Source organism: Protobothrops mucrosquamatus, unplaced genomic scaffold (genome assembly GCF_001527695.2).
Source record: "Protobothrops mucrosquamatus isolate PMUCROS unplaced genomic scaffold, P.Mucros_1.0 scaffold1472, whole genome shotgun sequence".
NCBI classification, from domain to species: Eukaryota; Metazoa; Chordata; class Lepidosauria; order Squamata; family Viperidae; genus Protobothrops; species Protobothrops mucrosquamatus.
Window position 1 is genome coordinate 270,066 of NW_015387650.1, and position 13,496 is coordinate 283,561.

General features: G+C 48.9%; 2 protein-coding genes across 2 annotated transcripts; one reads left to right on the forward strand and one right to left on the reverse strand.

Moving 5' to 3' along the window:
- Positions 1 to 143: 143 nt before the first annotated feature.
- TM2D3 (TM2 domain containing 3) lies at positions 144 to 4,244 on the reverse strand. The gene is made up of 6 exons (XM_015822136.1): positions 4,138 to 4,244; positions 2,874 to 2,972; positions 1,734 to 1,891; positions 1,129 to 1,303; positions 751 to 826; positions 144 to 461 (listed from the first exon to the last, which is right to left on the reverse strand). Exons 1-6 carry the CDS (start codon positions 4,229 to 4,231, stop codon positions 296 to 298), a joined length of 768 nt encoding a protein of 255 aa, XP_015677622.1. The 5' UTR covers positions 4,232 to 4,244; the 3' UTR covers positions 144 to 295.
- Positions 4,245 to 4,898: 654 nt separating this feature from the next.
- On the forward strand, positions 4,899 to 11,959 carry ADAL (adenosine deaminase like). The gene is made up of 11 exons (XM_015822132.1): positions 4,899 to 4,958; positions 5,843 to 5,973; positions 6,441 to 6,501; positions 6,623 to 6,710; positions 6,905 to 6,986; positions 7,392 to 7,518; positions 7,626 to 7,706; positions 8,133 to 8,271; positions 8,552 to 8,652; positions 9,281 to 9,525; positions 11,940 to 11,959. Exons 1-10 carry the CDS (start codon positions 4,899 to 4,901, stop codon positions 9,512 to 9,514), a joined length of 1,104 nt encoding a protein of 367 aa, XP_015677618.1. The 3' UTR covers positions 9,515 to 9,525; positions 11,940 to 11,959.
- The last annotated feature ends 1,537 nt before the right edge of the window (positions 11,960 to 13,496 follow it).

Genomic DNA, 13,496 nt, shown 5'->3' on the forward strand with positions numbered 1-13,496 from the left:
TGTAGGGATGATTATGAAACAACACCAATGCTTTGTGCTAACCTAAATTTGTTTGATGTAGCAAGGAAATAGCACTGTAAGCTTTTTTTTCCCCCATAAAAAAAATAAAGGATCTCCAAAACAGAAAGAAATCTACAACCAGCCAAGCATCCACAACTCATTTATTTTGCCTTAAAAATAAAGGCAGGCCAAGTACAGATACTGTACATTAAACAGACGTGCAAGCAATTCCAGATAGATCATTCAAGTCCGATCTGTGAATATCTCAGGGTGATCCACCTGATTGTTTCGATGGTTAGATGTAGAGCGAACCGTCTGTGGGACCCACGTACCCAACTCCAATCAGGAGCACATCTATCAGCGTCCAGATCCCCAGACCGCCAAAACTGAAGAGTTTGCCAAGCCCCTCCCGCCACTGTCCCAGGTAGAACCGGTCTGCACCAAAGCCACCGAGCGTGATGCTGAAAGACGACACAAGAATGGGTTAGAAACTGCCTGGGCCTATTGAGCTTTGCAACAAAGAGAATAAATGTATTGCAAAAAACAAGGACTGCAAACGCTGATTGTATTGCTCTGTAATACAATGCAATGAAAGAAGTAATCCTGCCAGTTTGGCGAGTTAAAAATTGTGAGACATTTTGCTTACTCAACATGTAGATTACCATTTCTTTCCAGCAGCCTGAATTTTAAAGATTTTTGTTTTAAAGCACTATCCAAATATTATCCAGAGGTTGGTGCTTCTTTTCCTACCTTAAGGCCAAGGCTGTTGACCATTTGTAGCCTCCAGTCCAATTGCAATAGAGCATCTTGGGAAAAGTACGGTTTCCTTTAAAAAGACAAATGTACATATCTTTAAAGTGCGATTGCAAAGATTTGTGCAGCCAGTGCAGAAAAGAAAACAAGGTACAGCCTGATCACTGTTATCACATGCAAATTTGTCACTGCAACAAGAATGATACTGTATGCCCAGTATTTGGGGCACAGAGAAAAGAAAATATCAGTTGCAGCTTTTCGAAACATAAGTTCATTATTTCTTTCAGAATACGAAGCTAAAGATTTACAAGGCAGCTTCCAGGTCCTGCAGGAAAAGAGGGCAGGTTAACCAAGCTTGTGAGTTGTGTGGCTTACCTAGACAATGGATGTGGTCTTTCACAGTGCAATTGGCCATGTAGCGTTGTCGTGGGCACGACACTGTCTTGCAGTTGTTCGGATTGGAGCAAAGGTAGCTTGAGGGTGGCAGCTGCCAGCAAAATTGGCAAGTCATGTTAATCAAGAAAGTCTTCTGAGGATTGTTATTTTGATCCTGCAAAGGAAGCAGTGAAAGTCATCCTCCTCCTGAGGGTAATTCAGAGCTAAGATCAGTGCTTCTCAACCTCATCAAGTTTAAGAGGTTTGGACTTCAACTCCCAGAATTACCCAGCCAGCATGGCTGGCTAGGGAATTCTGGACACTGAAGTCCACATTTCTTTAAAGTTCCCACGGTTGAAAAATTTAGATTAAAAGTAATCATATGTTTTTGCTCAGTCGATGTTTCATCTCTGTAGCTGATCAACCACACAGTTCAGTCCTAATAGAAATCAAGGCTGTTTAACAAAATCATTTAAATCATTGTGATGTTTTTGCTAGTTGAGAGTTCTGTAATTGTATCGACTAATTACTTATTCCTATTCGAACTAAACACCATGTTCATGTCATGTTGGTTTATTTATAAAGAAAGGTTTTTTTTTACTTACAACACAATGGACCTGGGGTTTGACTTCACATTCAAATGCAACTGGCTTGCCATAGATACAAGAATAGTTTGTTCTACAGATCACACATTCCGGAGGTAGTCGGTTACAAATCCCATTACTGGGACATTGGGTCACATAAGTTGGAACTGAGGTGCCCTCTGGAGAAATAAAATCCAGTTGTTAAAAAAAGGCTTCAGTATCTTCCATAAAATAACACGTATGAAACTTTTTCAGAGTACTTGGAACTCCATTACCATTTCCTAATGAATATGTATTTATTGCTCTTATTTTAGCAAAATACCTCTCAATTCTACAAGTAGCCACTCATAGGACTACTCCCTCCCCGAGGGAGACGGGTGGTTAAGAAATATGAAATATAAATAGTTAACTGAGATAACGTGGCCCTGAATGCGTTTTTCTTACAGGACAATAACTTGCCTAGGAAAAAAAACCCGGACGAGTTCTGCTTCCCTGCAATTAAGCTTAACCGAATTTTAGACATTTTTACAATGCTGTGCCCCCCCCCCTGAGGAAATGATAGCTGCCTTTCATCTGGACAACACAAGTGACCGAGAAAAGCTGACTATGACTTTCAAAATTAAAACTAGCAGATTGGATTAAGCCAGTGGTGGCGAACCTGTGGCACTCAGAGCCCTCTCTGTGGGCACGCGCACCGTCGCCCCAGCCTCGCCTCCCCCCACAGCCCCCTCACCAGCAGCCCCCCCAGAGGAGTCGCCCTTGAGCATGGCCCACGCAGAGCAGTGCAGCCAAGGACATGGCAGTCGGGCAGCAGGGACATGACTCCGCCCTTGCACCCTGTCGCATGCAGTTGATGCTGCAGGGCGCAGGTGGAAGGCATGGCTGCCATAGCACTGCTGGGCTGCTTGGGTGATCTGCAGCAGGCCGTAGTGGATGGCCCTGCAGGTGGGGGCGGAGCGGGCAGGGGTGGGGGGCGGAGCAGGGGCGGGTGGAGAGGGGCCGGTTTTTGGGTACTCGGTCTCTAAAAAGTTCGGCATCACTGGATTAAGCTGATTCTCATGAACTGTGTAGTGCCCATGGAGGTTAAAAAAGTATTGCTGGAATGTTTCAGAAAGCAGGACCGTTCCAAAAGCAAGTGACAGGATTTTAAACATGGCGTACCTGCTGGCACTTTGGATGCTGGGATATGGGTGCTTGAAGGGACCCCGGCAATCTTTGAGAGCGAAGCCTGTGGATGAGAATGCTCCAAGCTCAGCGACCCTGGAAAAGCAGAGAGAACAAATGATACACCTGGATGCTAAGCGCACTTAATAATAATAATTAATAATAATAATAAAAAAATTGGAAGGGACCTTGGAGGTCATCTAGTCGAACCCCCTGCTCAGGCAGGAAACCCTATACCATTTCAGACACTTTGTATCTCCCACTTAGAATGGGAGATACAGGTTGAAATCCATTGGGGCCCTGAGAGAAGGTAGTCCTTGATTGATGAGTACCACTGAGGCCAAAATTTCTGTCGCTAAGTGGGACGGTTGTTAAGTGAGCTTTGGCCCATTTTGCGATCTTTCTTGCCACAGTTGTTAAGCGAATCACTGCAGCAGTCAGGTTAGTCACATGGCTGTTAAGTGAATCTGGCTTCCCCACAGACTGCTTGCCAGAAGGTCCCAAAAGGGGATCCTGTGACCCCCTGGGACACCGCGACCGTCATAAATATGAGTCAGCTGCCAAGCGTCCGAGTTTTGATCACGCGACCACAGGGAGACTTCAAAGGTCGTTCAGTGTGAAAAACAGCCACAAGTCATTTTTTTCAGTGCTGTTGTAGCTTCGAACGGACACTAAACGAACTGTTGTATGGTGAGGACTGCCTGCCCAGGTTTATAACTTTATGACTTCTCTGCGGCTACAGAACCCATCCTAAACCCCAGCATTGGCATGCTGTTGTCCTTGCTGCTGTCTTTTTATTTATTTATTTTTTCTTTCCCACCATGCTTGCAACCCATTCTGTCCCCCCCACCCCGATGGGGAAGGCGACCCCTCCTTCGCTGGTCTCCTCGAACCCAGAGCCCTGTTCCAAAACTGAGGCCTCCGCAGGCTGGGGAGGAAGCCCACCCCTCCCTCCAGAGAAGACCCCCCCTGGGGGGGGCCTCCAACAGCTCTCCCAGGGCTGAAGCCCACTTACTCAATTGAAGGCAGCTCCAGAAGACCGGGCAAGGCTTCCCTGAGCATGTGCAGAATGCAACCCTCACCCCACCCCACCCTTGCATACTCCTGTTAGGAGCCCCTCCCCCCCGCACCCCGGGGGCCCTCAACCCTCCCCCATAAGCGGCCTATTCGCCCCCCCAGGAGGCTGCACAGATTGGCTTAATTAATTAACGGGTCTTTTTATTAAGGCGGGGGAAAGCTTCGCCCCCTCCCCGTTTCTCACCCCGGCCGGAGAGGACGTAGAGCTGCGAGAGGAAAACGGCCACGCAGCAGAGCCGCTTCAGCGCCTGCAGCACACGCAGCCCCACCGCCGCCATCTTGCCCTCATCCGGGGACTGCGCCTGGCTCCGCCCCCCCTCCTCTCCCTCGGAAACGGGCCAGAAGGAGGCGGAGCATTGCGCCTGCGCGGGACAGAGCGCGAGAGCGAGAGAAAGAAGGCGTTCGGGTTGTTGGGCGTTCCTTTCTGGACCTCGGTGACCGTTCCGTCGCCCCCGCGAGGGCCGGAGGCGCATCGGCGCCCTTGAGTGTCTTGGCAGAAGTCGAACACGCGGGTCTGAGCTGCGGCGGCGGCGGTGCAACAAGCCAACTTGGCTAGTTCAACCTTGTTTGCATACGGCTCAGTGACTCCCGAAAAGGGAGTTACAGGGATTCCCCAAGTAGGCGAGGGTCGTGTGAACCCGGCAGCCTCAACACCCAGCCTTGCCCAGTTGCCCGCCGAGGCTCCCTTGCTTGGGGGGGGGGGGCGCCCCCTGCAAGCCTTCCCTTCACCCTCCAGCGGCATTGCACGGCGAGTCCCATCCTCCCCAGCCGGCGGGGAACGATGGGAGTTGCAATCCAAGCTAGCCGCAGAGAGGGACTCTGCTTGCTGGGGAGGATGGGAGGCGGATCCCTCCCGGGGCGGCTGCTGCAGGAGCGGCCCCCGCGCTCCGCCCGCGAGAGGCGGGCAGTGTCTCCGTCCCGCCTCGGGAGCAGTAGCTGCGGGCGATGGCGGAGGCGGCTGCAACCGGGCGGGCGCCCCGCTTCTTCCAGCGGCTGCCCAAAGTGGTGAGAGCCGGCCGGGCGAGGCTCCTGCTCGGCTGCCGCTCCGGAGCTGAAGCTGCGCCCGGCGCTTCGCAGCCCTCGGGATCCCGCACGACCCTCCAGGGCTCTCCCGCGGGTGGCGGGTCGGGGGTCTCCGGGGAAGGAACTGGGGGAGAACTCAGGCGAGGCTTCCTCCCCCGGTCTGGTCTGGTCTGCTAAGCCTTGAGCTCCGGGCGGTGTGCGGGGAACCCAGTGGCCATCGGGAGGGTCCTGTGGTTGCGAAAGTGTGTGAAGGGTTAAGAGCCTCGCAGGTCCTAAGCCAACCTTTTAACCTCGGTGCCCAAGAAGAAACTGAAACCAGCATGATCGTTGCAGCTGTTTGCAGCTGTTCTGCTAGCACAATGTATTCAAGCTTGGCCTCCGTAGGATGGGTGGACTTAAGCTGGCTGGGGGAATTCTGGGTCCATGTTAAGGCATGCTGGCTGGGGAATTCTGGGAACTGAAGTCCATGCATCTTAAAACGTGGCTGAGGAATTTGGGGAACTGAAATCCACCCGCCTTACAGTGGCCACGGTTGGAAAGCCCTGTGCTAAAACAGCGTTTCTCAACCTTGGCAGCTTTAAGATGTATGGCTGGGGGATTCTGGGAGCTCCATCCTAAAGATGCCAAGGTCGAGAAGCACTGCTAAAAAATTCACTGGGATTTTTCACCAATTCTTCAGAGCCTGTTAGGATGTAGAGACTCCTCACTCTTTTGCCCCCATTCTGGGCATCTGAGTAGAATTAAATTCCAAGGGAGGCACTTTTTAGGGAAAAGCTCAGCCAAGGGAGGGGGGGGGACTCGGAGAGGACAAATTCTCTTCCCAAGGTGCTTCCAGCGAGACAAATCCCTTTCTTTTTCCGATTTAGGAGCTTCACGCACACTTAAATGGCTCCATCAGCGATGCCACCATGAAGAAGCTGATGGCGCAGAAACCCGACCTTGGGATTCAAAAGGAAATGGTCGTGATTGACAAGGGGGCGAAAAGGACTCTGGAAGAGTAAGTCCAGCTTCAGTAAGTGCAGCTTGGGAAACATATAGTCCTCAATTTATGACCACATTTGGGATCAGAATTTCCATCGCTAAGCAAGGCTGGTTGTTAAGTCAGTCGTGCCCATCTTTACGCCCTTTTTTGCCACGGTTGTAAAGTGAATCAGTCATTAAGCGAATCAAACAGTCATTAAGCGAATCCAGCTTCCCCTACTGCAGAGGTTCCTCAACCTTGGCAACTTTAAGACTTGTGGACTTCAACTCCCAGAATTCCTCAGCCAGTCCACAAGTCTTAAAGTTGCCAAGGTTGAGGACCCCTGACTCTGCTTGCTTGTGGGGGGCCGGCTGGGCCGGTCACAAAAAGTGATCACATGACTCCGGGATGCCGCAACCATCGTAAATAGAGGTTGGCTGATGTATTTACAATTTCTCAGCTTGGTTCTTATTAACACCATAATTACACGCTTGTCCGTGTAGATGTTTCCAGATGTTCCAGTTCATACACCAGATGACCAGCAGACCTGAAGATATATTAATGGTAAGTTATGGTAAGCTGCCAAGGTGTGAAACCAACGGGATGGGACTGAATGGAGACCACTCTGGTGTGGTGGCCTTCTTAGAATCCATCCCTGGCATTTTTTTTATTTTATTTTTTTTAGGTAACCAAAGATGTTATTCGGGAATTTGCTGCAGATGGAGTCAAATACCTGGAATTAAGGAGCACGCCCAGAGAGGAGAAAAGTACAGGTAACGTTCGTCTCGGCTTCTCCAAGACTCCACTTCTAGAAATGTCATCTCAGCAAAGTTGGGCTGGTTTTGAAGGACCCCCTCTCAGGTGGTAGCCCAATTATTTCTACCTCAAAACAAGCTGGCCAAGAAAAGGTCTTGAGTGCATCTCTCGTTTGCACCTGGAAATAATCTCTGTTCTCCCTCATTTGCAGGGATGACCAAACGAACATACCTGGAAGCTGTCCTTGAGGGCATCAAGCAATGTAAGGAAGAGGGATTGGATATAGATGTAAGGTAAGTTAGGTCCTTAGGAGGCCAGATTCATAGTGAAAAATAGCTTGTTTTGGGCGTGGACTGAACCCAGGATGTGTGTTTTCAGTGACTATGGCTGAATCATAGCTTACCACATGATGCTAAGTCTTCCAGTTTATAACAGCAAATTCCCAGCAGAGACTGGACGGACCCCAAGTGAGATATCTCTCTTATTTCTTTTCCAGCAGGAAAATCCTTAGACTGCATTTTGTCTTGGTTTGCTTAAGGAAACCCCATTTAACTATTCACCATCTCTCCAAAATGCATTCAAAGGCCTTAGCCCTCTGCAATATTCAGAAATCAATTCAACTTTTAAGTTTCAACTTCCCCACTTCCTTGGTGCTATTCCTGGCTTCCCAAGTTCCCAGGGGCTCTTATACGTTTCAGATTTCTCGTATCAGTGGACAGAAGCAAGGGGGCAGCTGCTGCCAAGGAAACGGTGAAGTTGGCGGAAGATTTTTTGCTCTCCACCGATGGCCTGGTCCTCGGTCTGGACTTCAGTGGGAACCCAAAAGTAAGCTTTCTCGAAAAGCAATGGCTGAAGCTATTGGCAGTTTTTTTGATGGGTCTCTCAGATAATTATTTTAGGGGACTCACTTGATGTCCTTTTCTATCTTGAAGGCAGGACGTGGCCAGGACTTCTTGGAGCCACTTCTAGGAGCCAAGAAAGCTGGTTTGAAGCTGACGTTGCATCTTTCAGAGGTAACACTTGGATGCTGGCTAAGCGCTCTTCTGGGTTTGTGGTGAGAAGGTTAATTAAATGGGTTTGAGCATCGATCAACCTTGATTGGTCTCCCTGAGGAAGCTCTGCCCTTGATAGGATCACATCTGTGCTTGGAGAGAGGTCACCAGGGCACCTTCTAGTTGGTGGACTAGATTGAGAAGTAGGAAATCTCGAAGAAGGCAGGAGTAAGTCACACAGTGCCTAGCACTGATGATGCTACCTAGCTGGGTCATGAAACGTCTGCAAGACAACAAGCTCAGAGAGCATCAAGAACCACATAGTCGTCGTCGTCGTCATCGTCGTCGTCGTCGTCCTCCTCCTCCTCCTCCTCCTCCTCCTCCTCCTCCTCCTCTCCTCTAATGATGTTACATAGTTGAAATCCCACCAAACATCTTTATTTCCAGATTCCAAAGCAGGAGGACGAATCTCGGCTGCTTCTGGGTCTTTCCCCGGACCGAATCGGGCATGGGACGTTTCTTCAAACATCAGAATTGGCCACACAGGACCTGGTGGAGCTCGTGAGGCGAAACAGGATACCTCTAGGCAAGGAAGGACTTGGGACGGAAGCTGGGCGATGGGTGGTGGATCGGTCGGGGATGATGGAACTGCAACCCACCCCTTCTGCTGGGTAGACTGATCTTCTGTGCTAAGAAAAGCACTTGCTTTAGGTAAGTGGATCCTGTTAGCTAGAAATGGCTGGGGAATTCTGGGAATTGAAGTCCACCCATCTGAAAGTTGGCTGCAGTTGAGAAGCTAAATTGATTTTTTACCCCACCTTTTTTTTGCAGGTTGGCTTCATACTATTCCTTTTTTGCCCTCCCAGAACTCTGTCTGACGTCCAACCTGAAAGCCGAGACTGTGCCCTGCAAGGCTGAACACCATTTTGGATTCTGGTATCGCCTGGGTCATCCTGTGGTCCTTTGTGTAAGGGGCTTTGGATTCTCCCGGGAAGAAAGCGGGATCCCCTTTTCAAAAAACGCTACAGGCCCTGCGTGGCTGTCTAAACCCACTCAGTCCTAAAAAAATAAATAAATAGAAGTTTGCTTGAGGGGTCCTTGGTGATCCCTGAGCTTGGTTGTTTTCTTGCAGATGTTTCATTACCCAAACTAGGCAACATCATCAGGGCTAGTGATGACTAATACTGACTAGCACTGGTGATGTTACCTATTTTGGGTCATGAAAGGTCTGTAGGAAAACAACCAAGTTCAGAGAGCACCAAGGACCCCACAGTCCTCCAACTCCTCCTTCATTCTTTAAACCCCTCTCCCTTCTAGCACTGATGATGTCACCCTGTTGGGTAATGAAACGTCAACAAGAAAAGCACCAAGCTCAGAGACATCAAGGATCCCACAGTCCCCCTCCTCCTCTACACAAACCCCCCTCCCTTCTAGCACTGATGATGTTACCTAGTAGGGTCATGAAACGTCTGCAAGGAAACCACCCAGCTCAGAGGCCCCCAAGGACCCCTCATTCCAACCCTGAGCTGCAAAGAGTCTCCTTTGCTGCACCCCAAAGGAGCGTCTCACTTCTCGTGGCCTTGTTTCCTTCCTAGACGGACGATAAGGGCGTTTTTGCCACCGAGCTGTCTCGGGAGTACCAGATGGTGGCCGAGACCTTCCAGTTGTCTGACGAGCAAACCTGGGCGCTCTCCTCCCACGCCATTGACCACATCTTTGCGTCCAGCCACACCAAGACGAAGCTGAAGGAGCAGTGGCGGGCGCTGAAGCCAGCCCTGCTGGAGGAACTTCGCCGAGAAGCCCAGGACGCCAGTGGGAGGGTTTGTTGAGGGCTTGTCGGGTGAGTTTTCGGTTGGGTTTGTCAGTTGGATAGACACAGGTGGTCCTCAACTTAACAACCCTTCGTTTAGCGACCGTTCCAAGTTAACAACGGCCCTGGGAAAAGTACAAGTAGCCCTCAAGTTAAACGACCACCGTTGTGCCCAAAACCTGTGTGGCTAAATGAGATGTGTGCTGAGTTTTGCCCCATTTTATGACCTTTCTGGCCACAGTTGTTAAGTGAATCTGGCTTCCCTCCATTGACTTTGCTTGTCAGAAGGTCGCCAAAGCGGATCACATGCCCTGAGGACACGGCGACCGTCATAAATATGAGCCAGTTGCCAAACATCCGAATTTTGATCACGTGACGGGTGGGGGAATGCTGCAACGGTCGTAAGTGTGAAAAAAGGTCGCAGGTCACTTTTTTCAGTGCTGTTGTAACTTTGAACAGTTCTAAGTCGAGGACGATCTGTACTTAAGACCGTTCCTCGTACTGACGACAGTCACAGCGTTCCCCATGGTCATGTGATCCAAATTTGGGTGCTTGGCCCAAATATCACCTTGGTTTCCTCTTATTGTCCGGTGTAAAGAGGACCGGTTGAAGAAGGCTCATGGCTGTCTTAAACCTTAAGACGGGGCGGGTCTCAGTGGAAGCCTGTCTTTCCAGGGCACTAAGAACACAATCTCCCTAAAATGAGATTTTAACACATACACACACACACACACACACACACACACACACACCGCCAAGAAGCTTGATCCGCTTCCATGCTTTATATCTGAGCAGCAACTGGATTCCGAAGGGAAGCTGGAGAGACGGATCCTTAATGGTCCCCAATTCTGAATGTCCCCCCCCCACACTTTTGCCTCCCCCCCCAGCCAATTCCCCTGCCATCGCCCCCCTCCAATGTTTCCAAAGAGAAAATCTGGAGTCCGTTTCTCCCGGCCAGCTGTTCTAACCTGGGAAGTGGCAAATTTAATAAAGTCTCAAAAGGTTACAGGTGATTCCCGGGGATTTTCCCGTCTTTCTTTTTTTTCCTTCCTTCCTTCCTCGCTTTTTAGGAAGTCCAGAGCCAGAGACGGTCACACACTGCAAAGGGCAGAGAGAATTACATAGCAGGCGAGGGCCGGGATGCTAGAGTAGGTGGAAAGTAGAGGTAGGCCTTGTTTTATGACCATAATAATTGGGACCAGAACTGCTGCCGCTAAGCAATGCGATCCTTAAGTGAGTCATTATATGAACCATGCCCAATTTTATGAGTTTTTGCCATCGTTCTTAAATGAATCACATGGTCATTAAATGAAATTGGCCTCCCCCATTGATTTTGCTTGTCTCAGCCGCCTGGGAAGGTGGCAGAGGGTGATCACGTGAGTCGGGCTGCTGCAATTCTTGCCAAGTACTCAAATTGCGATCATGGGATAGATGCTGGGATGGTCATAACTGTGAGGACCAGTCGTAAGTCCCTTTTTTAGCCCCGTTGTAATTTTGAACACTGGCTAAATGAACCATTGTAAGCTGAGGACTTCTTGTATTCCCAAATGCCAGGATTTCTACAAAATAAGACCTGGTTTCCTAACAGCAACGAGGAAATATGATTATTATCATATTTATGACTCTGAATGGTTCGTGATAAGGCTGCTCTGCGGATTTCTTTCCTTTCCCCAATGATATTTTGGGGGGAAGGGGGGGTAACAAAAATGTGTCCAATTGGGTAGGTGGGCAATATGTAGATTCACCCAAAGCAGAGGCTAAACTAGATCTGCCTTTCTGGATGCCTAACCATGGTTCAGTTAACCCTGGGTATACTTTGCAAGCCGTCTTTCAGCAGGGTGGTCAGCCTAATCCTAAACATTGGCAGAAACAAGAAAAGCAAGGCATCAATTCATCAGTTAATAAAAAATATGAAAGATGAGAAAACAGCTGGGCTTATACCTGGTCCATAGCCCTGAGTCCCGTAAGGGAGATAGGGCGGTATATAAATTTAATAAATAAATAAATAAATAAATAAAATGAACTCAGGTTGGGTTCACACCACAAGCGAAGCTAGCTATGGTGGTTTAGAGCAGGGATCCGCAAGGTTGGCAACTTTAAGACTTGTGGACTTTAGGAATTCTGGGAGTTGAAGCCCACACGTGGCTGGTTGAGGAATTCTGGGAGTTGAAGTCCACAAGTCTTAAAGGTGCCAAGTTTGGAGACTTGGAGCTTAGATCTTAGCCATGACTGGGCCCTTTTCATCAAGGTGCGATGAAGCCAAGGTTTATCAGAAGGTGCGTTTCCACCCATGAGTGATGAAGGACCTGCCTGAAGGACCCACAACATACAGAAGGCAGAGAGGAAGAAGAGCTATCACTGACCGAATGGTTTCCCGGCCGCTCTCCAAGGCTTGATGGAGTTGACAACGTTGACGTAATTAATCCACTTTTGTTCCCAAGCAGGGCCGGGTCCTGAAAGGGAGAATCCAAAACTTTTCTACGGATCTACGTCAGGAACATACTGGTAGTCCTCACTTTAATGGATCCTGCACTTTACAACCTCCCGTCATGGTTTTACCTGTCTCCTGAGTCTTATCAAGGATCATTGCTCCCCGTTGTTTAATTGCTTCTCTCATGTAACCGTAGTTGTCTACAATCTCAAGGAGAAGAGAATAAATTAAACTCCCTTGGGCGAGAGCTGGTTTGTTTTTTTTTAGAAGTAATTGCTTAAATAAGAGAAACAGGAACCAAGGTGAACATTTTGGATGTTTCCTCATTTCAATAGTCCTGGTGGAAAGAGGACAGCCCAAGCTTTGGAGAAGTTCTTCAAAGATCCTTCTACTTCTGTTTGAATCCACCCATCATGGAGAGGGGTGGGGCAAGTATTTCCTTTAACAATGCTGGGTCCATGTCTGGATCCTCCATCCCACAATTAGGCCAAAGAAAATTATGCAGTAGAGCTGGAGAGCCAGGAGTAGTTACACTGGCGCAACATTTGGACTGTTGAAGGCCATTCTATGTCCAACCTTCTGCTTGAGGCAGAACCCTTGGACCTAGAGCATCCTAGAAAGATGGCCTTCCAACCTCTCCAGACACAGCCTTGTTCTCCAACTCAACCATGTTTGTCTTCTAATGCAATGTTTCTCAACCTTGGCCTCTTGAAGATGTGTGGACAACAATGCATCTTGAAGTCATGGCTGGCTGGAGAATTCTGGCAGTTGACGTCCACACATTTTCAAGTGGCCTCAAGCTTGAGAAACACTGATCTAATATTTAGCCCAATATGGTTGAAGCTTCCCAGTGTTGTGTAGTCATCTAAACTTGGAACAGTCTTCTCCAATCTGGAGCTTCAGAGGTGTGGAACTCCATTTCCCATCACTCTCAACCAAGATGACTGGGAATCCTGGGAGTTGAAGTTCAAGGGTCTAGAGTTGAGGAAGACTGCTTAGCTGCTTCCACAGGTCCAAGATATTAACACCCAAGCAGGGGGAAAGGCCAGACTTACAGGACTGGGAATAAAGAGATACGGAGATCTATCAGAGGTGTAGTCAGGAGCAATGGCATAAGGAGGGAGAAGTGGTCTGCAAGACACAAAACAATGACAAAACCCCAAAGGTCTATGTGATGTTAAATTCCCACTCTTTTCCAGCAAAATCAGTATATACAGATTGCCTCACCAATCCAGATTCTAACAAGAAGTACAAATCCTGATTCAACTCAGCCCACACAAAGATTGAATTCACCAAGGCACGGAACCTGGTTACCAAATCAACCCATTTCCTGCATTCCTACAACAGGTGGAACCATCAGCAAACCCAACAGATTCACAGGACATGTGCAGGGGGTCTCCATACTTGGCAACTTTAAGACTTGTGGACTGAGGAGTTTAATATTGGGGAATTATGGGAGTTGAAATCCACAAGTCTTAAAAGCTGTGAAGGTTGGAGACTCCTGTGCTAAGCCCCCCGCCCCACCCCGTGGTCTATAGGGGCAACTCTAACCTATAGCACAAAGCCATCC

What these genes read in the sequence shown, in the direction of transcription:
- ADAL (XM_015822132.1), top strand. Translation starts at nt 4,899, where the DNA reads ATGGCGGAGGCGGCTGCAACCGGGCGGGCGCCCCGCTTCTTCCAGCGG. An exon ending in CAGAGAGGAGAAAAGTACAG is followed by an intron (nt 6,711 to 6,904) that starts GTAACGTTCGTC and finishes CCTCATTTGCAG; the next exon opens with GGATGACCAAACGAACATAC. An exon ending in GTCATCCTGTGGTCCTTTGT is followed by an intron (nt 8,653 to 9,280) that starts GTAAGGGGCTTT and finishes TTTCCTTCCTAG; the next exon opens with ACGGACGATAAGGGCGTTTT.
- TM2D3 (XM_015822136.1), bottom strand. Translation starts at nt 4,231, where the DNA reads ATGGCGGCGGTGGGGCTGCGTGTGCTGCAGGCGCTGAAGCGGCTCTGC. An exon ending in AGACCACATCCATTGTCTAG is followed by an intron (nt 827 to 1,128) that starts GTAAGCCACACA and finishes GTCTTTTTAAAG; the next exon opens with GAAACCGTACTTTTCCCAAG. An exon ending in TCAACAGCCTTGGCCTTAAG is followed by an intron (nt 462 to 750) that starts GTAGGAAAAGAA and finishes GTCGTCTTTCAG; the next exon opens with CATCACGCTCGGTGGCTTTG.